General features: G+C 41.4%; 1 protein-coding gene across 1 annotated transcript in view; it reads left to right on the top strand.

The window, feature by feature from the left end:
* Positions 1 to 25,347, top strand: part of LOC308303045 (neurabin-2-like) — a 54,588-nt gene extending 29,241 nt beyond the window's left edge. Inside the window, exons 8-14 of the mRNA XM_080747364.1 lie at positions 1,218 to 1,322; positions 9,597 to 9,729; positions 14,593 to 14,745; positions 14,872 to 14,925; positions 18,009 to 18,238; positions 20,682 to 20,778; positions 23,218 to 25,347. Coding sequence (XP_080603490.1) covers positions 1,218 to 1,322; positions 9,597 to 9,729; positions 14,593 to 14,745; positions 14,872 to 14,925; positions 18,009 to 18,238; positions 20,682 to 20,778; positions 23,218 to 23,268 — 823 coding nt within the window. The 3' untranslated portion in view covers positions 23,269 to 25,347. The remainder of the gene's footprint in view (positions 1 to 1,217; positions 1,323 to 9,596; positions 9,730 to 14,592; positions 14,746 to 14,871; positions 14,926 to 18,008; positions 18,239 to 20,681; positions 20,779 to 23,217) is intronic.
* The last annotated feature ends 1,441 nt before the right edge of the window (positions 25,348 to 26,788 follow it).

Genomic DNA, 26,788 nt, shown 5'->3' with positions numbered 1-26,788 from the left:
AAACGTGATGTTGTTTAGCCAGAAGTGAGTGCAGTGCCATAAAAGAATTACGTCAGTGAAATGCTGGTGTTTCGGTTAACAAGCTCTCTCTCGCTCTCTCTCTCTCTCTCTCTCTCTCTCTCTCTCTCTCTCTCTCTCTCTCTTGGACTCTCACTCTATTGTTCTCTCTCTCTCTCTGAGTCAGTGCTGCCTGCACAAGGTCAAATGCGAGTAAACATTCACATCCAACTGAGATCATAATGTTGTACGGGCAAAACGTATGCATGAGAAATGTTGCTACAGGAGCTATATCAACCCTTAGTTAGCATACATACACATACATAAAATAATGTCTCACATCAGCTCTGGTGGAAAGTTGACAACAAGACTCATCACACCTTACATCGTCTCTGTTGGATGAAAACCTTGTTATGTTCAAAACTGTTACTTTTCAGGATTCAAATTCAAAAATAGCAAAAGTAGCAGATCTACAGCGGGTTTTTTTTTGCTTGTGGATCTGCTACCTTTGATGGTTTCGTGTGACGCTGTAATATAATCGATATCAAATAAATTGACAAAATAACACAAAAGGTTTTGTTGTAGAGATTAGAGGTTTACTGTTATATTCCATCTATATCTTTTGTTCTTGTACAGAATACAGAATATATATAATATACAGAATATTCACCAAATATTCGAATATTCGAATATCAAAGTCACTATTCGACGTTGTTCACCGAAGTCGAATATTCGCTTATTTTAATTTTTTTATTGTTTTCTCTTTAAAAAATATATAGTTTATAAAGCTTGGATAGATAGGAAGTCATAAGAATGAGTTGTCAATGCCCCTGGTGGATGATTTTTTTAATGCACTATACCAGGGGTTCTCAAACCTTTTTAGGCCGTGACCCCCAAAATAAACATATTTGAACTGGGGATACCCAGTTCAAATATGAACACCCTGACAAGCACTTGGAATTGTCGGTATTACATTTAATGTGACTTGGTTCCGCAGATAAATATTGTGAAAATAGCAGATCTACAGCATGTAGATTGGCTATTTTCACAATGTTCGCCTCTTGTACTTAATATTTGACAGTTTGGCCAGTCCTGTAGAATATTCGACTATTCGAGTACTTTGAGGTCGAATAATTCGAATACTGAAAATCACTATTCGTGAATGCCCTAGTACAGAATGTGAATTTATTGGATGACGTTTTTGTGTGTGTTTCTTACAGGATCCTGGTGAATGACCTGATAGTAGAGGTAGACGGGACCAGTCTGGTTGGAGTCACCCAGGCTTTTGCAGCCTCCGTTCTCAGGAACACTTCAGGAACCGTCAAGTAAGAAAGACACTCTATTGCACTGCCAAAACTAGTGAAAACAGGTGATCTACAAGCTCATAATGTTGTGAGCTTGTAGATCGGCTATTTTCACTACTTCTTAAAACATTTGTGTTGTAATTTATGGAATTGCCTTGATTTCTCTTTGATTTCTTCATGAAATTACTGAAAAAAAAAAAACGTTGACTTTTGTTTTTAATTCATGAAAAAAAGCTTTCTGTGAATATTTTTTGAAAATATGTTGAATAATAACGATTCAAAAACTAAATTTAGGACACAAAAAACAAAGGAACCCATAAAAATCTGTCCGTTTGGGTAAACAGTGCTCTACTGAATACTACAATAAAGATGCAGTCCAGAACGTATGGTCAAGGCCTCACTGTCAATATGCCCGCCTTGTCGTCAAGCGATATAACATGATCTGTTGGGCGTTGGGGGGTTGTTGTCTGTGAGATGTACTGGCGCAAAAGGCCTATACGCTGTGTTCCAAATTTGAGTTGTTTGATTAGCACAAGAATGTCACAGTTGCCAAGTTACATAAAAATGCCGGTTTTCTGATGTGCGTGCTGCTTGCCTTAGGCTGCCGTTACCATTGAGAGAGTCCAGTCTCCTTGAGGTCCACGTTGACCTTTGTTATGTACAAAACAATGTGTACAGTCATGTACACGCCTAATAGGTTATAGAATAATGTATGCGTGCAGTATGGAATGTGGCGGCTCTCTGATGGCTGAAAGTGGCTTCCTGTTTGAAGCTTAACAAAGACGTCCTCTGTGGGGTTGGGCCCTTCCACCATTAAAATATATCAAAAGATCCCTGCACTGGGCTGTTTCTGTTCCACTGGAAGAGACGGCATGCTTGCAAAGCAACTAAGTAACATTTTCTTAGTATGAACATTTTATAATCATTTTTCAATAATTCTTCTTCTACCGAGTTAAATGTTGCAATTTTTACTGCACTATAATCATTTGAAAATGATTAAGTACTTTGACTGTTATAGCTTGTCTGCTTGCTCGGGAGAAACAGAATTCTGACATGCAGGCATTACCACTTTTATCAACCAGTCATGTCAAACCAGACAAGAAATGTCTCAATAGAAAAGCAGGGAGACCAATTGTGTACTGTACATTTAATTGTTATATTGTCATTGTCATGTCAGTATCATGACAGTATCATGGTCAGTATCATGTCAGTATCAATGGTCAGTATCATGTCAGTATCATGTCAGTATCATGTCATTATCATGGTCAGTATTATCAGAGCATACTCTACCACAGGGGTTCTCAAACCTTTTGATGTCACAACTCCATATTATTAGCAAACATCTTTGGTGACCGCACCCCTCTGCAGGCAGTGCAGGGGCTCGTGTCACTTGCGTTTTGCTTCTCCGTCTGTGTTACAGACAGTGTGTAGTCAAGTGTCCGTCCCCTTCATGTTGGTCACTTTAACTCTTTGGTTGGTAGCGATGACCGCACTTTTTCTTTTCTTCTTTTTTTTGATTAAAACATATAGGCAACCTCAATGTCACCTCCCCACGACCCCACTTTGGGTCGGGACCCATAGTTTGAGAACCGCTGCTCTACCATACAGATTGGTCAACATAGCATTTCTTTTACTAAATAAAGTTGCACAGTACAACTTTATATATATATTAAAAAAAAGGTACTTCCAACATTACGTTGACCTATAGGCTACATTTCCACATCGAGCCTCACAATTGTGTGTCATTAAAATTGCTGTGGCAACAGAACATATACAGTCAGCAAACACAGATCATCATTATGACCAAGACGAGGTCAGTTATTAAGTCAATTATGTCTCTGTCTAATCAGTGGAGGAAGATGTAAACACATTTATTTCTCAAGTAAAAATAGCAGTACCACAGTGTACACATATACTCTGCACGCAAAACACTCCTATCTTCAATTTTCTTTTTTACTTGAGTAAAAGTACAAAAGTATTGGCATCATTATAATATTCTAACAGTACCAAAGTAATATTATCAGGGTGGAATGGCCCATATTAATTTTGATATATAGACAATCTAAATTACAAGCTCACAGCGTCACTTTTTATGAGTATTGCGAGGCATAGGTGCCGGAGGGGGAGTCAGAAGGTCTTGAATATCCCCTCACTTTTGGGGACACCATAGCGATTGACTGGTCTATTCATTTATGAATTCATTTTTCCAGACCGGCGCAGGTCTAGCACTGCACCGTTTCCCAATGTGTTTTGCGATCGTTATTGTTTATTGGCTGCATGACTGCCTCTCGCTGCAATGACCGTTCTGTAACTGGCTATGTGAAGTTGATCTCTCTAAACCCCCAGGGCTTGACATTCACTTTTTGAGGCACTTGTCCTTTGGACAAGTACATTTCCCATGCACTTGTCCAGGCACAAAAGTCACTTGTCTGGATATTTTACAGTAATTTATTTTCTTTTTTTGACAAATAAATAAGACCCCCCTTGGCCCCCTCCACTTCCCCACTTAGTATAGGCAGTCCATAGTCTGCATACAGCACAATAAGAGCCACTTGTCCAACAGACAGGTACATTTTTAAATGAACTTGTCCATAAAGATTTTTTAGTTGTCCCGGACAACAGGACAAACCTTAATGTCATGCCCTGCTCAACCCTATCAACCAGGTTGCCAGACAAGCTGATACACAACAAATGGTTGATCTGTGAACGCTGGCTGTGGGTGTGAAATGAGCTCAGGCTTCAAGAATGAAGTGATGCAGCGCAATATATGGGGGAATAAAGTTGTTCTTCCGTCAGTTAAAGTGCAGAATCGGATCACAGAATCATTCAAGCAATCAATCAATCAATTTAACCACTTGTTTGAGCCAAATCGGGGTTGAAGCGAACGTGGTTTGTGGAGCTCCCTCTGGTGTCGTGTTTGTGGACGTCCTGTCGATTTCCTGCCAAAGCTTTCCCCACAATGCAACACGGATGCAAGTACCGTACTTAAGTGCTTATGTACAGTACTTGAGTAAATGTACTCAGTTACTTTTCCACCACAGTGAGTGTAATTAAAAGAAGGCCCGTGGCAACGGCAGCATTACATACAGGGAAACAAACATAGTTAATCATTATGAGCGAGACGAGGTCGGTGATTAAGTCTGCCGCAGTAGCCTTTCAATTTCCCCGGCACTAGCGCCTAATTAAACGACCACAAACATGGCTGCTGCTGTCGGGTGGAAACCTTGGATGTCCAACGCTGTTACTCTTCAGGAAATGGCAAAGACAGAGCCTGTGTTCCAATGGATCTGATAGTAGTTATTATTTAGTCACAAGCTCTTGTTAATAGATTTACAATTTACAATTTAGGCATTTTAGCAGACGCTATTATAGCCAGAGTGACAATATTATGCAAGGTGAACACATAGGTCTACATAGAGTGCAGTGAAACAGTGAAGTGTACCCTAGCCTCAGTAGGCTAGGGTCACGAGTAAACCAAGAACCTGGCATCAAGAAACGATATACTTGAGATGAGTCTTACTTTTCCATTGGTTCAACATTTATAAAACCTACAAACAGAGGTGAGCTGCTTTTCATTTTAATGAATGTCGATCTACAAAATCACAAACTCACGACACAACGGGGCGATCTACACAGAGCAGATCCACAAGCTGACAACGAGTCACAGCGCAACACATTCATTGTCAGCTTGTAGATCGGCTATTTCCCCCACCCCTCCAAGAATGGGGATGCCAGGGTTCAAGTGGTTATTGTGAAAGAATAAATAATAATTATTATTGTTGGCGGAATTTACAGGGGTAAAAAAAGGCATATAAAAAGTTGGGAGTATGAAATTTCAACCCTTTTCACAATATTCGGCATTTGAGCCACGGACCAACATTTGATGAGATTTTAGCCTCTCAGACCAAAAACTTTTGTTGTCGTTGGATAGGATTTTGTCCACAATTCAATGCTGTATTGATGTGGTACCATAGGAGAGATGACAGGCAAACATTGTTAATTTGGTAATGCAGATGTTTAACAACTATTTAACGCTTGAGAGTTAAAGATTCACTGTATAAGGGTCCATTTGGTTACCAACTCTACATCATTTAGCTGGGGACCACCTGGAACCCCCTCAAAGACCACTGGTTGAGAACCACTGACATACGGAGATACAAGGTTTTTGCGGGGCAGTGACGATAGTTCCTGCCTCGCTCTGCTTGTGTGACTGATGGTTTTATGAATAGGCCTCCACTTCCTGCTATCTGCACTAGATTCATAATGCATGAGCTATCACTAAAACACACTGCTTCTCAATGTGGGGCCCAGGGACCCACAGGGGTCCCTTGAAGGGCTTCCAGAGGGTCGACAGCAAAATTATCGATAGTTGTTAGGAGCCCAGTTGTTAGGAGCCCAGTACATTATTTTTAACACAGTGTAAATTTTGACAGAATATTTTGATTTAGTTTAGCCATAGTCTTTTTGAATAAAATGTAATTTAGTTTTAGTCATATATAAAAATGGGACCCAACCAATGCCTTCCTGCTTAATTGGCACTCAACATCAAAGGTTAGACCATTTATGACAACCTTTATGACATGAAGTGACATGTTTTCTATTTTCTGTAAAGTTTAATTATGACACCACATAAAAATGTAATATTTCCAACGTATTTTGATTGTCCATGCATATCAACCTTTATTTTATTTAATCCTTCTTCTTTAGTGAGGATTAAATGATTATTAGGTATCTCCCAGGCTCCATTCCCAGTCAGAGGTTTTGCCTACCCCTGAGTTAGATCCACATACTAGCGTCATGTCCAGGTGTGATTTACAAACTTTATGTATTTGACCACGAACCCCCTTCTCAAAATATGTTGTTCCAGGGACCCCCCAGAAGTAGCAGATCTACAAGCTCATAGCGCGGCACTCGGTGCCACACTATGAGTTTATAGATCTGCTATTTTTGAATAGCCAAAGTATAAAATAATGGTTAAAGCAGTTAAAATCTAACGTGACAAAGATGCGTTCCGGTCTTAAAGTACAGTAGCCTACGTGAGTAAAAGTACTTTGCTACTGTCCACCACTGTGCGCGACGAAAGTACAAATCGGGCATAACAATCACCACAATAGCTGAACCGCTAAGCTGTGAATTATGAATGAGCCCCGGATGACAAAGGAGAGCTTTGGGAACCGTCGACTCAACCCAAAAACCTCCCTCCATGCCGGGCCGGGCCCGGCTGGAAATAGCCTCCTGGCATTTCCCAAACCATACTTCTGATGGCGGCTCGTGTCTGTTACTGATAACCATGTTTTCTGCGGCCTGAGACCGTGTGGAATCTTTTGGACGGGATTCAACATGCCTGGAAAAGGATGTAATCATCATGATGACCCTGTTTGACTCCCCCTCCCGAGATGTAAATCTCAGTGGTGGAAAGTAACTCATTCACTACTCAAGTAGTGTACTTAAGTCTCAGAGGCAAACATTGTACTTTTTTTCTTCTTTTTTTTTTAACAATTATTTGAAAACTTTAGTTACTATTTAGTTTTCAAGTTTTGTTATTAGGCTACAAAACATACATTTACCGTTTACAGACCCATTTTATACAGTTTTTTATTGGTTATTTTTTTAACATTAGGAAAAACGGGTAACCACTTAGACCCTATGGTGGACCAGAGTCCCTCAGGGCTCTATACTAGTCTTTTCAGTTTTCCGTTATTGTGGGGAAAGCTCTCACTGAAAATAGTTGATCAACAAGCTCAAAACGGCGACACGTTTATCGTGTCGACGTGTCTATCGTGTCGACGTGTCTATCGGCTATTTTCAGCAAAAGCTTTCCCCACAATATTTGTCTGTGAGATGTAGTGGAGTAGAAGTGAATTTTACTCAAGTGCAGTACTCCAGTACATGTACTTTACACCACTGATTTCACCACTACTGTACTGTAGGGTGAATGTGCAGTGAGTTTCTGAGTTCAGGAGGACGGGGGAGGATGTGGTGAGCGTCAGTGCAGCGTAGCGTGTCAAACTGGCTGCGGGTTCCGCAACAACAAGAGGCAAATATGTCGTCAAGGAGGAAGAATAGCTTGACTGTCATGCTGAGCAGATGACAGCACAGCACAGCACACTGTCATAAGGCCTGAAGCAGAGGTCATGGTGGAAATGTACTCACATATTTTACTTAAGTGAAAGTATCAATACTGCAATATAGAAATATTTTGTTAGGGTGCACACACACCAAAATACGTATGAGAGTGGAATCTCCTTAGTGCCAATGCGTTTCAATGAGAATGGAGTGTTTTTTTGCAGAAATCCTCTACTGGCATGAAACCACCCCCTTCCCTTTGAATTGCATTGGCAGAATGGAGATTCCACTCTCATAGGTACTTTGGTGTGGCTCCAGTGTTACAAGTAAAAGTCTGGAAAATGTACTTGAGTAAAAGTAACAAAATGTACTTGAGTAAAAGTAACAAAATGTTTGAAATGCGATGCGTTGTGAGCTTGTAGATCGGCAATTTTAGGTATAAAATAGGGCTAAAGTAGCTAATGTATGCTTTGTAGGGATGGGTATCGTCTGCGATACTTTTAATGGTATCGATCGCATGACGTCGATACTATCGGGTATCGGTTCACGTAAAAACGAACGATACCTTGTTTAGATACTCTGGAACGCACCCCTGGCCGGTCGCATCTGTAACAGTTGGGCTACTGAGAGTTTAACGACTGCTTTAGTAGGCTACACTCGTTACTGTGGAAAATAGCCGACAATAGCCTATAATGTTTATTATTATGATGATTATCCAACGTCTATACTCTCTGCTCCGCCACACTGTGTGATCATCATCATCACCTCTGCTCTACCGCAGCAGCGGTAGAGCAGTTAAACTTAAATAAAAAGTATCGAAAAGGGTATCGAAAAGGGTATCGTATCGATTCCCAGGTATCGAAAAAGGTATCGTATCGATTCAAAGGTGAACGATACCCATCCCGTTTTGTAATATTACAATTTATATCTGCAAAGTAACTAGTAACTAAAGTTTTCAAATAATTGTAAAAGTGCAATATTTGGATCCGAGATGTAATGGAGTAGAAGTAACAGTATTGGAAATTGGAAAAACTCAAGTAAAGTACAAATACCTAAAAAGATTTACTTACCGTAAGTACATTACGTAAATGTAGTAAATGTACTTAGTTACTTAACATCACAGCTCACACACTATCATAAAGCCTGAACCAGAGGCCATGGTGGCCCATGGCAGCCAACTCAATGGAGCTGTGTTATCACTTTCGATAACGCTATGCCAGTAGACCACCAAATTCAAAACGCAGGCCCCAAAATGTTTTTGGTGCTGCACTAAACCTGATGGTTGGATGTGTGCACTGTCAGGTCCCAAACCTTTTTGCCTCGGGGCACCACATGAATATTCTTTCTAATCTGAGGCACCCCTACATTATAATTTTCACTCCCAGCACCTTATATTTATAGCATATCATCGTTGTCCATGTACCATGTATGACCATGTATGTCCAAAACCGTTCGTTTTGTATTTATTATCTATAAAATGTACTAGTGAAAACAGCCAATCTACTAGCACACAACGCCTCGCATCGTGTGCTTGTAGATTGGCTGTTTTCACTAGTTTTGTGTGACAGAGGTTTCTGCCTGACAGTAATGATATTTTAGTGATTATGTTGTGAGGAAAACATTGAGCCAATAGCCATTTTGGTTAGAACTGACTGAAAATAACTGTGTACTTACTTAAAGTTTAAAATGATACTAAATATTTTTTCAAGTGTCCAAATATTATCAAATGAACTCGTGGCACCCCTGGACTGCCGTCGCGGCACCCCAGGGTGCCCCGTCACCCACTTTGAAAACCCCTGCTGTATGTACTGACGCCTACTTTTGGAAGTACTGTAGGATTTCTCTAAACACTTTCAACCTGGCGTCCCTATTCTAAACCTGTCATTATAATAGGTGGACATTTTCAAAGATTAAAAAAGAAAACGAAACTAAACAAACAAACAAACCAAAAAAGTTATGAGCTTGTAGATATAGAATTTTGTCTATTTTGAATATTTCTGAACAGGGCCTGAGTGGTTAAGAAATAAAGTATGGCAGCTTTATTACATTTGAACGGTGCCACACAACTGCTAGCTTCATTTACAGTATATCTGCCAAATGAAACTTTAAACACAGGAATGCACGACACTGTAATGTCAGTAATTAAAGTAAATATGGGCGGTATGGGAGGCAAAAATGGTACAGACGAGTAAACGCTATTCCCTCCTGTGTGTGTGTGTGTGTGTGTAGGTTTCTGATTGGACGAGAGAAGCCGGGCGAGCAGAGCGAGGTGGCCCAGCTGATCCAGCAGACTCTGGAACAGGAGCGGTGGCAGAGGGAGATGATGGAGCAGCGCTACAACCAGTACATGGATGAACAGGAGGTTAGATACGCGGCACGCCATTAATGAAAATATTGTGATAGAATATCCCCAACATCCATTATATTATCCTGGGGCGAAACATTTGCCAAAAAATAGCCGATCTACAAGCTTGTAGATCGGCATTTTTTTGGGGCAAAGAGATCTGTTAGAGAGTAAAAAAATCGAACCTCGGTTCGAAGTGGAGCGGTGAATCTGTGTGTGTGTGTGTGTGTGTGTGTGTGTGTGTGTGTGTGTGTGTGTGTGTGTGTGTGTGTGTGTGTGTGTGTGTGTGTGTGTGTGTTGTGCCTGCACAACAGCGCCCCTCCTTTAACTTGTGTGGCCACTCAAGGTATTGCCAGGCTACAGACATACCCAGCCAGCCAGCCAGCCAGCCACATAGCCAGCCAGCCACAGACATACCTGTCTATTGGGAGCGCTTTCACCGCTCAAAAAAAAAAACACTGTATCCAGTACGTTATTTCCAGGTCCCTTTTACCAATTATAAAGGGTTTAAGTGGTACCGGCTATGCAGCTCGGCAAATAAAAGGTGAATTGATCCCAGTGACGGAGGACGAATTCACAATAAATTAAATCTCCATGATACGGGTTAGGGTTTTTACGTGAGTGTTTTTTTATCACGATAAACAATAATAGCGATTATCGTCCCACCCCTAGTTAGTTACAACCAGTATATGGATGAACAGGAGGTTAGCAGCTGTCACCATTGCAACATTTTGACAATTAATTGTCATACAAATAATTGCGATTAACAATTTAATTGTGTTCATGGCTTTGAACTTTGGAACATAATAAGTTAAACGTTTTTGGCTTTGTATTCGTAATCAAAAATGGCAAAGTGCAGATATGACAAATTAACTTAAATATGCAAAAGAATGAATTCTATACTTTTAGAACAATACCAATAGCGGAAATAGCTGATCTTTTTATATTTGGAAATGCATTTTTCAACATGGAAACAATTTTGAAACAATTTGTACGATTATGCAAAATAATTGCGATTTAGATAATGACGTAATCATCGTCTAGACCAAATAATTATGACAGGCTGAGGTTAGCAGCTGTCCTCATGCCTACATCTACATTCTGGGGCAGCGGTGGCCTAAAGGAGCATTCTTGTTGCCGGTTATCCCCAATGGCAGTTGCAAAGAGTTGCTTTTGGTGGGGACTGGCCTGAAAACTGTTTTGTTGCAAGGAGTTGCAAGGTGTTGCGACTGGTTGCATTGCATTGGTGTGGTTGGGGCTTATGGTTAGGAAACATCTGGGTGGGGAAGTGAATGGTCACCACACTCCCCTCCTCCCAGACACCGTTGTAGTGCCCTTGAACAAAACTTTAACCCATTTAGTACCTAGAATTATTGAATGCTTTAACCAGTGAAAAATAGCAGATATACAAGCTCACAGCGCGGCACTCGCTGTGAGCTTGTAGATCTGCTATTTTTGAAAAAGTAGTGAAAATGTGTGCAAATCTTTGAATAGATGTATTTTCAAAGCGAACGTTTGTAACTCAAATTTTGCTTCTGGGTGGTCCCTGGAACTAAATATTTTTGAGATGGGTGTCCGTCCGTGGCCAAATACATATAATTTTGGGGGTCTTTCACATGAAAAGGTTTGAGAACCACTGACATAGTAGTCTCTCAAGAACAGACTAACTGAGCTCCATTTAAGTGAAAAGGAACTTTTCTTTGCCGATGGCTAACCAGATTGCTGACATAGAAACATAGGTTTTTCAAAAAACCTTAGAAGGATTCAAAAGACACTTATAGAATCGGGTCAAAATTTAAATTTTCATGATAAAAAAAAATGCAGATCTACAAGCTCGCAGATCTACAAGCTCAAGGGCACCGTTGTTGTGCCCTTGAGGAAAACACGTGTTATTAACATTTGTTAATAATAATGTATTCATAAGTTAAGTGGCGAGGCCGTGCACCTGGGCACGGTTTGACCAGAAAACAAACACACACACACAGTGCTGTAGTAGATGGGTAGCTATAGTAACAGCCTTAATTCATTCACAGTTCCACGTGACCACAGATTACAGCTTTTGTTAGATCGTCGCTGTCGGGTGGAAACCTCATATGTCCAAAACATGTGATCTGAGACTTCAGATTCTACAACCCTTCTAAATCAGTGCACTTTGGCCATGTAGGGCAGAGTAGTTCTTCTCACACATTTTTCAAAAATGTAAAAAAATAGCAGATGTACAATACAAGCTTGTCAATTCGTGCCGTGCTGTGAGCTTGTGCATGTGCTTATTTTTTAATAGCCTTCACTAAAATCTAAAACAATGCTTATAAAATAAATTTAAAATAGTGAAAATAGATGATCTTGTGAGCTTCTAGATCTGCTATTTTCACTACCTTTGTGTGACACATCTTGTAAGTTGAAGTAGGGCATTCGGTTATGGAAAATGAAGAAAATGCAACAAGTTGAAATGTGGAAATACGCGGTTTCTGCCTGACAGCCACGATATGCTGGCAACCTGCAGGCATAAATTACACCCTGTCATAAATGGAAATCACCTTTTGCTAAATCATGAGCGGAGCATTGTTTCTGTGTCCTCGCTTCGCCTCCAGCTTTAGGACTGGGATATTTTTGCTGATCATATCGTTATTATTATCATTTTCTTTCTGGGCAGAAATCCTGTGTTGTGGACAAACTGTGGGCTAAGCTGCTAGTATTAACACTTCAAGATTTGACTGATTACTTTAAAAGCCATGCATGGACAGGCTCCCAGTTACATCTCTGATTTGCTGATCCCGTACACAAAGCCAGCACGTAGCCTTCGATCCTCAGGTACTGCCCTCCTGGTTGCCACTAGTCTAGCGTATAGCCAGACGACTATTCCACGCAATCTCTGAATGCTATATAGTCCGGAACTATACCTCCAGAAAGGCGAGAACGGAAGCCGTCACCTGTTATGGTCGATTCAGAGTCTAATAAGCCTAACTTATTTCGGTTCGGGAGGGCTCCCCGACCCGAAATTATTTAGGTTCGGGGGGAGTTCATTCATACTTTCTTAACGGTTAGTGCCGAAGTCGCTTGTAAATATTGGAGGTCCATGGCATGAAAACGTTTGTGGCCGATAAATGAGCTTAGCAGGACGGATACATATCTGACTGGCCCTCCCGCCTGCACGCTGAATGACTGGAGACGTCTCTCTCTCTCTCTCTCTCTCTCTCTCTCTCTCTCTCTCTCTCTCTCTCTCTCTCTCTCTCTCTCTCAGCTCTCACTCACTCGAGCTCCATCGAAAACATTTAGGCTAAATCTACAAGCTCACATTTATAGACGTGCCGCCTCTCTCTCTAGGTCTGGCCCCGCTCAGTTATTCAAACTGTAAAGATTAAACGGAAGCGGGGAGGAGACGTCACATATGGATCTTTACCCTGGATCTTTTTCAGAGCTTCCGTTACTCCAGTCCAGACTGTATATAACGGAAGCATTTGGAAAGTGTGAGAGACAACAGTCTGGTTCGTGAGATTAGGTTGCTTTGGAAGGCCCTGCCTCAGGAGCTAATGCTAGCCTAGTGCAGTGTTTCTCAACCACTGTGCCTGGGGACCTTTGGTGTGCCCCTGAGAAGGGTCAAGTGTGCCTGCTTGAAACTGCTTGAAAGCCAGTATTGTATTTATCATTTTAAAAATGATTTAAACTAGTGAAAACAGCCGATCTACAAGCACACACGAGGCGTTGTGCTTGTAGATCTGCTGTTTTCACTACTGTTGTGCGACAGACTTGTATGATGAAGCAGAGCTTTACTTTGCGAAGAAACGTACAAATTTGAAACTTGTAGATGCAAGGTTTCTTCCCGACACTGACGATATTTACACCCACGTATTATGTTGGTGTGCCCATGGATTCTTGGGACATGAAAAGTGTGCCCATGCAGAAAAAAGGTTGAGAAACACTGGCCTAGTAATGGCTTCTGAAAACACAGCTCTGTGTGTCAAGTGTTTTCACACAGAGGCAGCTCAGTGGGCAGAGAGGCTGTCTGCTAATCAGAAGGTCATGGGTTCACCCCCCGGTCTATGTGTCGAAGTGTCCCTGAGCAAGTCACTTAACCCCTATAACCTCAATACATTTAGGCCAAAACCCAGATAAAAATAGAAAGAAAAGAAACGTGGTTTCCCACACCATATTAACATGCCTTTTATTTGGTCAGCATGCTTTGCAAATGGTTCCCTAAAGCTAAAAATGGCTTACATTATGGCTTTCATTAGCACCACGTCAACAACAGGGGCTGCTGTGCTGACATGTGCTTCTTGACAAGTGTTAAAAGAGAAGCATGTACAATGGGCTCACATCCTGCAAGTCACTGGACTGGGAGTTTGGCGCCACCTGGTGTTCATCTGAGGCTACTTCAGCACAAAAAGCACAGTAAAACCTTGACATTCATGTAGGATGGTTTGAGAACCACTGACATAGTAGTCTCTCAAGAACAGACTAACTGAGCTCCTGTTAAGTGAAAAGGACCTTTTCTTTGACGATGGCTGGCCAGATTGCTGACATAGAAACATACGTTTTTCAAAAAATCAAAAGACACTTATAGAATCGGGTCAAAATTCTAATTTTTCACGATTTTTCAAAAATAGCAGATCTACAAGATCTCACAGCGCAGCACTCGGTGCCGCGCTGTGAGCTTTTAGATCTGCTTTTTTTTTTATATCGGGACAATAATGTGTACACGTTCTAAATGGGTTAAATTGAGGGATAGTTTTACTGAGGTTACGTTTAGGAATAAGGTTAAGTTTATGCATAGTTTTTACTGAGGTTACATTTAGGAATACCTATTCCTTTGTCCCACACAACACAAGTCTGTGGAACAAAGGTGTAAAACCCATTCCTCATCTCCCCTCGTCTCCTCCGCAGGGTGGCGAATACGGCACAGACGAAGAGGAGGAGGATGACGAGGACGTCAGCCCTTCCTACCCCAGCGCCATCGAGGTGTTTGACCTGGCGGAGAACGAGGACATGTCTCCGCTGGAGACGGACCCGGAGAAGCTGGCCCACAAGTACAAGGAGGTGAGCAAACACATGTCCCCGATTAGTCTGTTCACCTCGGAGCTTAAGTGTACCTAAGGTCCACATCTGTGTCTAACATTCTGTTCTCTCTCTCTCTCTCTCTCTCTCTCTCTCTCTGCATCTCAGCTTCAGATCAAACATGCTGTCACCCAGGCTGAGATCCAGCAGCTGAAAAGGAAGGTTGGTTATTCACGAATCTTTCAAGACAGACAATTATTTTCACTCTCTACGAATGCTATATGGTCTGTAAAACATAGGCGTTCCTGAAAGGCGTGAGTTTGTTTGTTGTTTCCGTTCACGAAAATTGAAAGATTTTTTTTTTTTAAATATATTTCGGGTTTTTTCCATTTCTGCGTCTGAGTAGACACACCTACGCACCCACAAAAGGCACAGCGGACGTGTTTTCTTTTTTTTGATTGAGTATTTTATTGGACAAAAATAGAGAACAGTACAAGTATAGTCAATAAAATAAAGAAATGTAGTACAGTACAAGTACAGTTAAACACCCTGCCTAAAAGGAGCATCCCAAATAAGTTATTTTACAGTCTTTTTTACGTCGGAAGTCCTCATGGTTGGGAGGCGGACTTGGGAGCATTTTGTCTCAGCATTTTCACCACTTCTGTTGCACAGGCCATGTGAAGGAAGCATTTCGTTGCTGTCGGGCAGAAACCTTTTTGTGTTTTTCTTTTTCCTAAATGAACACCCAACTTGATCATATTACAGCTCCAAACATGGCGCGAAGCGGCGGGTTTTGAGCTTGTAGATCAGCTACTTTTGCTATTTTTGAATTTGAATCCTGAAAGGTTAGGGTTAGGGACATATGAGGTTTCCACGCAACAGAGACGATTTGAAAATGGTGTGAGTCAGCAGTAGGGCATTCACGAATAGTGATTTTTAGTATTCAAATTATTCTACCTCAAAGTATTCGAATAGTCGAATATTCGACAGGACTGGCCAAACTGTCAAATATCAAGTAAGCAAGAGGCGAACATTGTGAAAATAGCCGATCTACATGCTCACAACGCCTCGCGTTGCGAGGCGTTGTGAGCATGTAGATCTGCTATTTTCACAATATTTATCTGTGGAACCGAGTCACATTAAATGTAATACCTACAATTCCAAGTGCTTGTCAGGTTGGGGGTCCCCTGTTCAAATATGTTTATTTTGGGGGTCACAGCCTAAAAAGGTTTGAGAACCCCTGGTATAGAGCATTAACAAATTCATCCACCAGGGGCATTGACGAGACTCATTCTTATGACTTCCTATCTAGCCAAGCTTTATAAACTATATATTTTTTAAAGAGAGAAAGAAAAAGCGAATATTCGACTTCGGTGAACAACGTTGAATAGTGACTTTGATATTCAAATATTTGGTGAATGCCCTAGTCAGCAGTCTGTCTCTCAACAGACACAGTTGTTCATAGAAACACTCGAGGGACTGATGGACAAATCACTGTAATTATCTGACTCTCCACCTGCAACATGAAAACCAACACATTCTGTCGAAACTCGTCAGGTTCTCGCCGCTTGGGTCGGGCCAGGCCTCTGGTGTCTTGTCTGATGCTGACACCGAGGATGCCCTTTCACGTACTGTAGTGTTGACAGCTATAACCCATTCCGAGTAAACAGTAGCAGGCCTGAGCTCCACGAGGCATCCATGAGCGGTACTACAGCGTGCCTGCCTTGTCGGTAATGTTTTAACACGTTTTTTCAACGTCGAGTCCACCTGTCACGCTCGCGAGGTATCTATTTCAGACGTTGTGGGAGTTCTGTAGGTAGGCTAAGTGTACATGGATTAAAGTTCCCAGTCGTCAGGACTGATTTCAGTCATTTGGATTCCATAGAAGTCAGCATATCTTTTTTGTGGAAGCATGTCGCACACTTAAAACGGCAATCTGCAAGCTCAGTCTCAATCTGTGATTCCTTCAACTGGACAGGTATTAGAATGATAATGCCTAAACATCGTCATCATATCACATACTGTGTTATTGTTTTGTAAGAAACAGCACAAATCACAGATTGGGACAAAGTCATGATATTTTATTTTGATTTATTCCACGAGTGTATTGGACTACCGCGCACATCTAAACTTGACTCGAGCATTTTTTTCCTGCTTTATGTTTGTTTATTCAACTTTCAGCATGATCACAGATGTTTAAAAAAACAGGTGCCATTAAAAAACAAATTTTCTTTGCTGATTACAATAAAAATCATAAAATCTAAAAATGCATTTGCCTATCTAAAAGTCCATATTACCTAAAACACAAATCTAGAATCCACTATCATTTAAGAGTCTGCACATGTATGGGATTGGTGATTTCTTGTATCTCTCAGTTTTGAGCATTCACTGAACAGACAGACCACTTGGGGCACTGGATTTGAGAAGTAGGGCATGAGAATGTGTTGGACAAAACATGTATTTATCTTGGCACAGTGTGTGCCTAATTGTCCTCACTTTCATCTGTTTCTGTCTAAATGGAGAGTTCCTTGTTAAAGGCTAAAGCACCTATCAGGGCTCTAAAGACCTAGATTAAAAGCTAGAGGGGATTGTCTGTGCTCCATCAAGGCCCATCAGCTTTGGACAAAGCGACCTGAAGGCATGCGTTCAGCAATTACAAGGCTAGACTCTCAAAAGTGCACCGTTTGGAGTAAAGTAAAGTCTCCCTTTTATAAGAACCTTTTTTTTATGTACTTGTTTGTTTTATTAAAAGCCAAGCACTATAAGTATAACTTTTTTGAGTTTGTGCGTTGCACATTGTTTTCATAAAGTAAAGCCCTGCTTCATCATAAAAGACTGTCGTACAAAACTGGTGAAGCGCTGTGTGCTTGTAGATCAGCTATTTTCACTAGTTCAAATCATTGATTATTACACAATATTTTATGCTTTAACTATTAAAAAATAGGAGATATGAAAGCTCATAGCGCAGCACAGAGTGCCGCGCTGCGAGTTTGTAGCTCTGCTATTTTTGAAAAATAGTGAGAATCTGTGCAAGTCTTTGAATATGTTGACCCGATTCTATAAGTGTCAGTGGTCCTCAGACTTTTTCAAGGACCCCCAAAATGATATGTGTTTGGCCACAGAACCCCCATTTAAACATATTTAGTTACAGGGACCCCCCAGAAACAAAACTTGTGTTACAAATGTCCGCTTTAAAAATACACATACTCAAAGATTTGCCCACATTTTCACGACATTTAAAAAAATAGCAGTTTTGGACATACAACAACGATATGCTGACGTATATATAATATGTTGCTGTGTAGCTGCACCACGCCGAGCAGGACAAGCAGCGCTGGCGGATGGACAAGGCCCAGCTGGAGCAGACGCTGCAGGAGAACAAGGAGCGCATGGAGAAGCTGGAGGGCTACTGGATGGAGGCCCAGAGCCTGTGCCAGGCCGTGGACGAGCACCTCAAGGAGACCCAGGCCCAGTACCAGGCCCTGGAGCGCAAGTACGGCAAGGCCAAGAGGCTCATCAAGGAGTACCAGCAGAAGTAAGAGAACAAACACACTGTATTCGGGGTGGAATTCACATTATGTCCACAACTGTCAGGAATTGGGGAAAAAGAAAAGGAACCTCTGTTCCAAAATAGAGTCCTGACGTCACTCCCACTCAGCCTGGCATGACCATTGACCAGAATAATATCACAGTGTAGATATTAGTCTGGAATCTCTGTGTGGGACCTGCATTTCCAAAGGGCAGATAAAAAACAACCGAGCGGGGCCACACTAAAGCTCTGTGCAGACCGGCGAATTAGCGAAGCGTCGCGAATAAGCGAACCAAAAAGGCGAAGTAAGATTCGCCTTTTTCCATACACACCAAAAAGCGACGCGATTATGCGTATAATATTCGCTTAATTCGCCTAAAAACGACCCGAGGGGGTGATATCTGCCTGTAGCCACAGGAGAAAGGAGAAGAAAGGAGAGGAGAACGGAGACAGGGAAACAAATAAAACGATGGAAACTAAATCCTCAAGTGATGATAACCTGGCCGTGGTTGTTAGACTATTAAATAAGAAAAAGAACAGAAGAGACAACACACGTTCACCATTCCCCCTCCCCTCAGCTCCGGGGGCAGAGTAGACCAGTAGATTATTATTATACTAGTAAGACACCTGAGGGTGGAATGCGACCTCAGGGTGACATGCGACCTCGCCCTAAAGGGCGAGGTCGCGCCAATTCTTGACTATCTGGCCAACCACAGCGTTTCTCTGACGATTCTAGTTGTTATCATTCTGGGGGGAGTTTGTTCATGTTTTTGTGAGGGTATCAACCCTAGGAGACACGGGGAGAACATGCAAACTCCACACAGAAAGGCCCTATCGCCAACCCCACCTAGGGTGTGAGCGATAGGGCCTAAACATGGAGATGTGGAGAACACTATATATGGAGATAGTCCAGTCCATCATGTCATGTGGGACTACCGTCATAGACAGTAGCCATTGTTAGGCCGGAGTCAATGGCTGTCTGTCTGACTGTCTGTACAGGAAGTGATGTCACATGACATACTTTTTATGCCCATATATGAGTCATTCTGTACCACATCTCCATGTTTAGGCCAAACAGGTTCGCTCCATTTCTCCATGTATAGGTCCAAATGACCAACGTCGAGCTTGACAAGGAGGATACCGCACATTGTACCTCATCCACCCTTTCTTCTCTCTCCTTTTGGTATCTTTATCCTCCTCCTCCTTTTTTTCTTTTTTATTCTTCTCTTTTTTTCACAGGCACCCCCATATTTACTTTAGAAAATATATATTAAATTCTAAGAACGTTTCGAGTACCAGTTTGATACAAGAGCGAATAAGCGCTACACTTCTGGAATCCTGTACGTCGACTTAAAGTCGTCGACTTAAAGTCGGATCCAGGCCTAATAACTTTATCTAGCCGCCCCCGTTGCCACCTCCTTTTCTTTTCTGAGACACATTGTACCTCATCCACCCTTTCTTCTCTCTCCTTTTGGTATCTTTATCCTCCTCCTCCTTTTTTTGTCTTTCTTAGTCTTGTGTATCCTTCTCTTTTGGCTACTGTCTATGACGGTAGTCCCATATGACATGATGGACTGGACTATCTCCATATATAGTGTTATCCACATTTCGTGTAGCCGCCCCATACAGGAAGTGATGTCACAACTCGCTGACATCACACTGACATCACAGAGGTTACGGAAGGAAGGAAGGACACTCAAGCGACACGGTTTTTCATTGTATATGCGACCTTCGGTCACAACAATTACTATTGCGCAGACAGGCAGCAGCAGCAGCAGTAGTGGTGTAAAGTAACTAAAAGTACATTTACTTGAGTAGCCTGTACTTGTTTGTAGGTATTTGTACTTGAGTCCAATTTCCAGTACTTTCCTTCTAATCCACTCATTTCTGATCCTATTGTATTTAACACCCAGCGATTTATTTTAAAACATTAGTCTTTTTGCAGATATAAAGTAGCAAACAAACACATAAACCATGCTTTTACCAGTAAGACATTCGAGTACTTTTTCCAAGCAGCCACACAGACGAGAGACACGGAAAAGGAGGAAGAAACACCGTTCCCTTCTGCCTCAATGCAAAGGGAAGAAGGTCCCTCGACCAAGCTCTCTCTCTCTTTAAGTAGGATAGAGTGAGCTTGCTTTGTTACAGAGAGAGAGAGGAGTTCACCAGCGAATGTTCGCTAAATTCGACACAAGGGCGAATACAAAACAGACGCCTTTTCGCTTTTTTGAAATTCGCGTTTGGTGTGGATGCTTCCATTGACTTTATAAGGTTTTAAACAAAAATCGCCAATTCGCCGGTGGTGTGTACGGACCTTAACTCCCACTACCCCTGGGTCACGGCGGCCACGAGTCACGACATAGTTTTTTTGTTTTGGAATCCCCATCCCCACTCAGGACATTGTTGTGTGCATGGTTTTGGGACCAATGTTTGTGTCTTGGTTTGGCAGGGAGGTGGAGTACCTGAAGAAGGAGACCCAACGATGTGCACAAGACGGAGCTGAGACCTCCCTGCTCAAAGAGGAGTCAGGACAGCTTCAGGAACAGGTAAAGGGGAGGTGACCCAGAACTGTGGCTCAACGTTTTTAGGCCGCTAACCCCAAAATAATCATATTTCAACTGGGGACCCCCTGACGAGCACTAAGAGTTGAGGCATTACATTTTGTATAACACGGTTCTATTGTGAAAATAGCTGATCTACATGCTCACAACGCCTCGAATTGCAAGGCGTTGTGAGCATGTAGATCGCTATTTTCACAATTTATGCCTCTAATATTTGGCCAATGTTTAATTTGTCATTTTAGATAGTATTAACTCATTGATTGCCAAGGCCCGAGTTTCCCGAGTTATTACAGTAGTCCCAGGCTGCCACAGCCCGAGTTTCCTGAGTTGGAAGCCATTTTGAAAAAAAAAAAAAAATTTTTTTTTTTTTTTTTTTTCAAAACTTTTTTTTATAAAAAAAATTCTAAAAATGCCTCAAATGTATTAGGCATGATCGCAATTGCGAAATTGCATGTTTAGCCCCATAACAAACACATCTTTCAAAATGTCAAAAATGGCTGTTTTGTCTGACTTTGAAGGCTTGTATCTCATGAATGCCTGAACGGATTTCCAAGCGGATTTTTTTGTTTGAAAGCTGTTAAAAAGTACTACACATATGGTGCATCATCTAGGCATGGGTGTGCACGATCCGTGCACTAAAAATTGATCCGTGCACTAGAAATTTAGGAAGGTGGCAGTGTTTGTTTTGTCTGACTTTGAAGGCTTCTATCTCATGAATGCCTGAACGGATTTCCAAGCGGATGTTTTTGTTTGAAAGCTGTTAAAAAGTACTACACATATGGTGCACGGATGGTGCATGGGCGTGCACGATCCGTGCACTAAAATTGATCCGTGTACTAGAAATTTAGGAACGTGGCATCCTGGTACTTGGCGGCCATCTTGAAAAGGGCATTCAATGAGTTAAAAAGACCTTCAATTGTCACTTTAGAAATGTGCATATAAGCTCTATACATTTAAACTTGATGCTGGTTTGTTTACTGTTGAGTGAGAAAACAATGTTGCACATTAAGTTAATCATCTGGGGACCCCCCAAAATAATTTGGGGACCCCCCTGTGGCTCTCAAAGTGGGTCAGTATCATGATAAGTCTCGTGGTTAGTATCATGTCAGTATCATGTCAGTATCATGAGAGAGTTCCTAAAATGGTGACTCCAAATCCTACCAAAAGCCAAAAGATCAACATAGAATAGTCCTCTCAGTCAACTGGTCCTGATGCTCAACAGACTAACATTAGACCCTCCTAACGCTACTAATAATCAAGACATCTCCATCTCCATTGGTCTTTTAAAGCAAACTACAAAGACATGCTCATATCCAAAAGGCAGTGAATAAATAGGTCTGTGAATGTATGTGTCACAGTTAGTTTGAGATTCAGTTAGATTGAGACCAGGAGCGCTCGTTGTGCGGCGCGAGGCAGAGCAAGCGGTCGCTTTGATCCACACACGCTTTGATATGCCCACCTGGGTGACAATGGCGCGTCGGCAAGATAGCGCCTCACCCCACGGAGGTTAGGGTTAGGCATAGTTTTACTGAGGTTAGGGTTAGAGTTAGGCATAGTAAGCTAATGGCTAAACACAGCCAAGCTAGGCTAGTAGATAAACAAAGAGGGGACGCAGATGAGTGATGTCAACGACAACACAGTGAAGCGTGAGCCACAGTGAATGGCTGTGTTGTCGCCATCTTGTGGCATCATCTGGGAATTACACAGGTGTGTTGATAAGTGATTATCAAAGTGAATTGATCCAGGTGGTGGTAGGGGGGTGTGGTGAAATACAAAACGAGCGCTCTTACCCCAATCTAACTGAGTTACCCAAACTAAATGTAACATATGCACGTGGTTATACTGTATATAGTATGCTTGTGTATTAGTACTGTGTGTGTATGTGTTTGTGTATGCATATCTCTTGACAGTATTAATAATACAAAAAAATCACACACAGTTTGATGAGTTAAATCCCTGTCCTTTCATGTGAAGGCTGCTCAACAGCACAGCTGCAGCTGTTGTTTTGCCGTGAGACATACAGTACAGGCCAGTGCTCATACACACGCCCCAGTGCCAGCCACTCACTTGTTGGAGTGGCTGGCACTGCTCAAAAATCTAAAATATGTATATTTTAGCGGTGCTAACCACTCCTACATCTGGTTTTGTCTGTCTGTACGTATGTATGTCCCACTCCACCCAAGCTTCGTGGGACACTTAATGAAATTAACTCATACACTTTACACTGGGTGTTGTTGTTTTTTTGTTATATGTGGAAGGGGAAGTTCTTAGTGTAGAAGTTTAGAAGCCTCTAGGCTTCTAAACTTGCACAATATGGTTATGTTTTGTTTTCTTTCCTCCTTCTGTTTTTTTTAACTCTTCTGTCCTGAATAAATAAAACGAGTTGCTTAACGCCGCCCACTGACCATTATTTTACCTTTTCAGGTGGCCGATCTGGAATGCAGGGTTGAGGAGCTGAAGTCGGAGCCTTTATAATGGCCTTGATCATTCATTCCCTGGTATACCTCCATGAAAAAGCAAAAGGACTTTGACAATTGAGATGGAGGAGTGACAATAGTGTTGTTGTACCTTTACAGTGAACCGCAGGGTATTTCTTGTCTCTCTTTAACGTTTAAGCTTGGTTTCTGGTTGCCTACAGCAAGCGGTTCTCAACCTTCCTTCTGGGGCCACGAGGGCATTGCAACCGGGCTCCCGAATAATTGGCAAAGACACTATGATTTTAAACATACACGTAAAAATAATATAAAAAAGAGAAAGATATGTTATATATGTGAAATCTTGTTTCTTTAAAATCTCAACATAAGACGAATTGAGTACAAAGGACCCCAATGGAAACAATCTATAGGCTTTCTTGGGTTTAAAATCCTCTTTAGTCTTAGCAGACCTTGTTTTGAACATTCCTGTTTTTATTTTTTATTTAATTTCTTTGCAAACTGCTGATAAAGTATTCAATCAATCAATCAATCAAATAAATTGTGATACTGCTGATTAGGAACTATTTACATTGATCCCAAAAAAATGCACGCGTCCACCAACACTTTTTAAAGATTTCCACGGGCGACCCCCTTGATCCAGAAAAGGTTGAGAACCACTGCACCTCCTGTATATGTATCCTCAGGCTTTGTATTTCTTGCATTATGATATCTAATTATTCTTAACCCTTTTTAACCCATTGATTATGTTAATGCTTCATAATTTTGGTTATGCCGACTGAATAGAGGCAAGACCTTCAGTCGCTCTTAGCCGTGCTATTCCTGTCCATTCCCAGAGTTCAGTATTTATAACCCATTGTTTAGTTTTTTTCTTTTTAGATTTGAAACCATGCTTATTTTTTTTCTTTGTGTTTTAATTGCCAAAATGAAATTCCCCTTTTCCTCCTGGTTTTGTGAAAACAGTTTCTCTTTTACTTTTCCCCCATCCCTCTACCGAGTTTTGTACAGATGTGATGATACCGTATGTGTTTTATCAAACAAAGTTTGGCTTGTACATATTTTATTAATGTGTATAACATTCGACATAATATAAACTAATGAGATTTGAGGTTTTGGGTGTATAGTTTATGTGAACGAGGAGGAGGAGGGACTTGTGTAAATCGGAAGGGTACTACTGCTGCACTGAGGAGGACGACGACAACGTCGGCGTGATGGTGGCGATCTCACTGGAAAATGGGTCAAAACAAGCGAGAAGGAATTGATGGACCAGAGATGAGGACCGTCTATTGAGATGTAACAAAAACACAAACCCCCCAACCCCTGTGAAAAGGACGGGGTCTCTCATCACCTAATATTCTGTACCAACTGCTGCCTACTTCCCGGAGCACTTTGTGTGATAATTTTGTTTTTTGTTTGTTTTTTTACATATGGAACTCTCCCGCTTATGAACGAGTAAAATGATCCTCTAGTTCCAATCCCTCTCGTGTAAAAAAAAGAAAAAGAAAAAAATGAAAAACTAAAAAAAAAGAGAGAAAAAGACCAGAGGAATAAGCCTCCGAAACTGCTGTGCCACAAAGGAAAACGGATTTTAATCTTTTTTTTTTCTCGTGTCTCCCTTCTCTTAAAAGTGGATGTTGTTCAAAAGGATTTGTGTAACTGGTACTGGACTACTGACGTTTATGGAAACACAATCGGACGTCTGGAGCGGTTAATATAAACAAAATGGCCGCCTACCAGCAGCAACGTTGTAGAGTATGAAATGGGACTCTTAACCAGCAGCTGCACTTGAAACACAAACACACACACACCCCGTGTGCAGCACACAGAATACACACTGCCAGGTACACATGCCTGTTAACGCCTGATTTGGTTTGGAAATGGACGACCTACAAGCTCACGGTTCCCTTAATGGTCCGATTCCTCAATGGACCCCCTTTACCGATTCCTACATTTACAGTATATACATCATTTTGGCCTTCTTTAGAACGGGTACACATTATTGTGTATCATTATTTTATGCTTTAACTATTGAAAAATAGCAGATATACAAGCTCACAGCGCGGCACCGAGTGCCGCGCTGCGAGCTTGTAGATCTATTTTTGAAAAATCGTGAAAATTTGAATTTTGACCCGATTCTATAAGTCTTTTGAATCCTTCTAAGACTTTTTGAAAAACCTATGTTTCTATGTCAGCAATCTGGCCAGCCATCTTCAAAGAAATGGTCCTTTTCACTTAACTGGAGCTCAGTTAGTCTGTTCTTGAGAGACTACTATGTCAGTGGTTCTCAAACCTTTTCATGTGAAAGACCCCCAAAATGATATGTATTTGGCCACGGACCCCCATCTCAAAATATTTAGTTCCAGGGACCACCCAGATGCAAAATTTGAGTTACAAATGTACGCTTTGAAAATACGTAGTCAAAGATTTGCACACATTTTCACGACTTTTTCAAAAATAGCAGATCTACAAGCTCGCAGTGAGCTTGTATATCTGCTATTTTTCACTGGTTAAAGCATTCAATAAGGGCTGAATGAGTTAAAAATCTATCTGCTATACATTACTTGAGGGGGGTTACAAATGGACCCGTGCGGGTCCTTGGCTTGAAATGTAAGCGTTTGAGAGACACCATTGCAGACATGAAGTACACCAACCAGCTCGGCCTCTGACAGTGTGATAAAACCATTTCCGGAAACTGTTACAAATGTGATGGAACCGATTCCTCAACGTTGGAGCCAGTTCTGCATCCCAAACCGAGACACTTTGTGAGCTTGTCGTTCGGCTATTTCCCGCGTTGGGACTTAAGCGGGCTTTACAATTCACGCACACGTTTAGAGTGAACTCGAGTCTTAACTTGTGTCAACCCATTTAGTCGGGGGAGATCTTCAGAAATAGTGTCATATTCTGGAATAAATTCCTTACCAAAAAAATCCTTCACCAATGTGTTTGTAAAGGTGTCTAGTAACACATCTCACAAAGACTGAAATTCAGTTTCCCTAAGAGAATCCGTGACAGCTGCTGAAAGTTGGGATCCCATTAAATTAACTATACAGGATAAAACACACCAAAATAAATATGCTTTAAGTAGCATGTGAGGGGACAAACTAGGGTTTTTTCATGATTCTGAATTCATTGCAACCATTTGTTTTGCACAAATAACATTCCTTGGGGTAAAGGCGGCTCCCCCAAAACTTTGAAAAGTGATGACTCATCACTAAACCATATTTTTTGGGGGGAGTTTTTAGCCCAAGGAATGTTTTTCGTGCAAAACAAAAGCTTGCAATGGATTCAGAATCATGAAAAAACCCTAGTTTGACCCCTCACATGCTACTTAAAGCATATTTATTTTGGTGTGTTTTATCCTGTATAGTTAATTTAATGGGACACCAACTTTAATCAGCTGTAACGGATTCTCCTAGGGAATTTCAGTCTTTGTGAGATGTGTTACTAGACACCTTTACAAACACATTGGTGAAGAAATGTTTTGGTAAGGAATTTATTCCAGGACTTTTTAAGATATCCCCCGACTAATTATCAGTATGTTTGTATAGTTCAGATAAGACTGA

Source organism: Nannobrachium achirus, assembly GCF_963921795.1.
Source record: "Nannobrachium achirus genome assembly, chromosome: 18".
In the NCBI taxonomy this organism is placed as follows: domain Eukaryota; kingdom Metazoa; phylum Chordata; class Actinopteri; order Myctophiformes; family Myctophidae; genus Nannobrachium; species Nannobrachium achirus.
The sequence above is the reverse complement of the archived record's forward strand: the minus strand, read 5'-3'. Positions and strand labels throughout refer to the sequence as shown.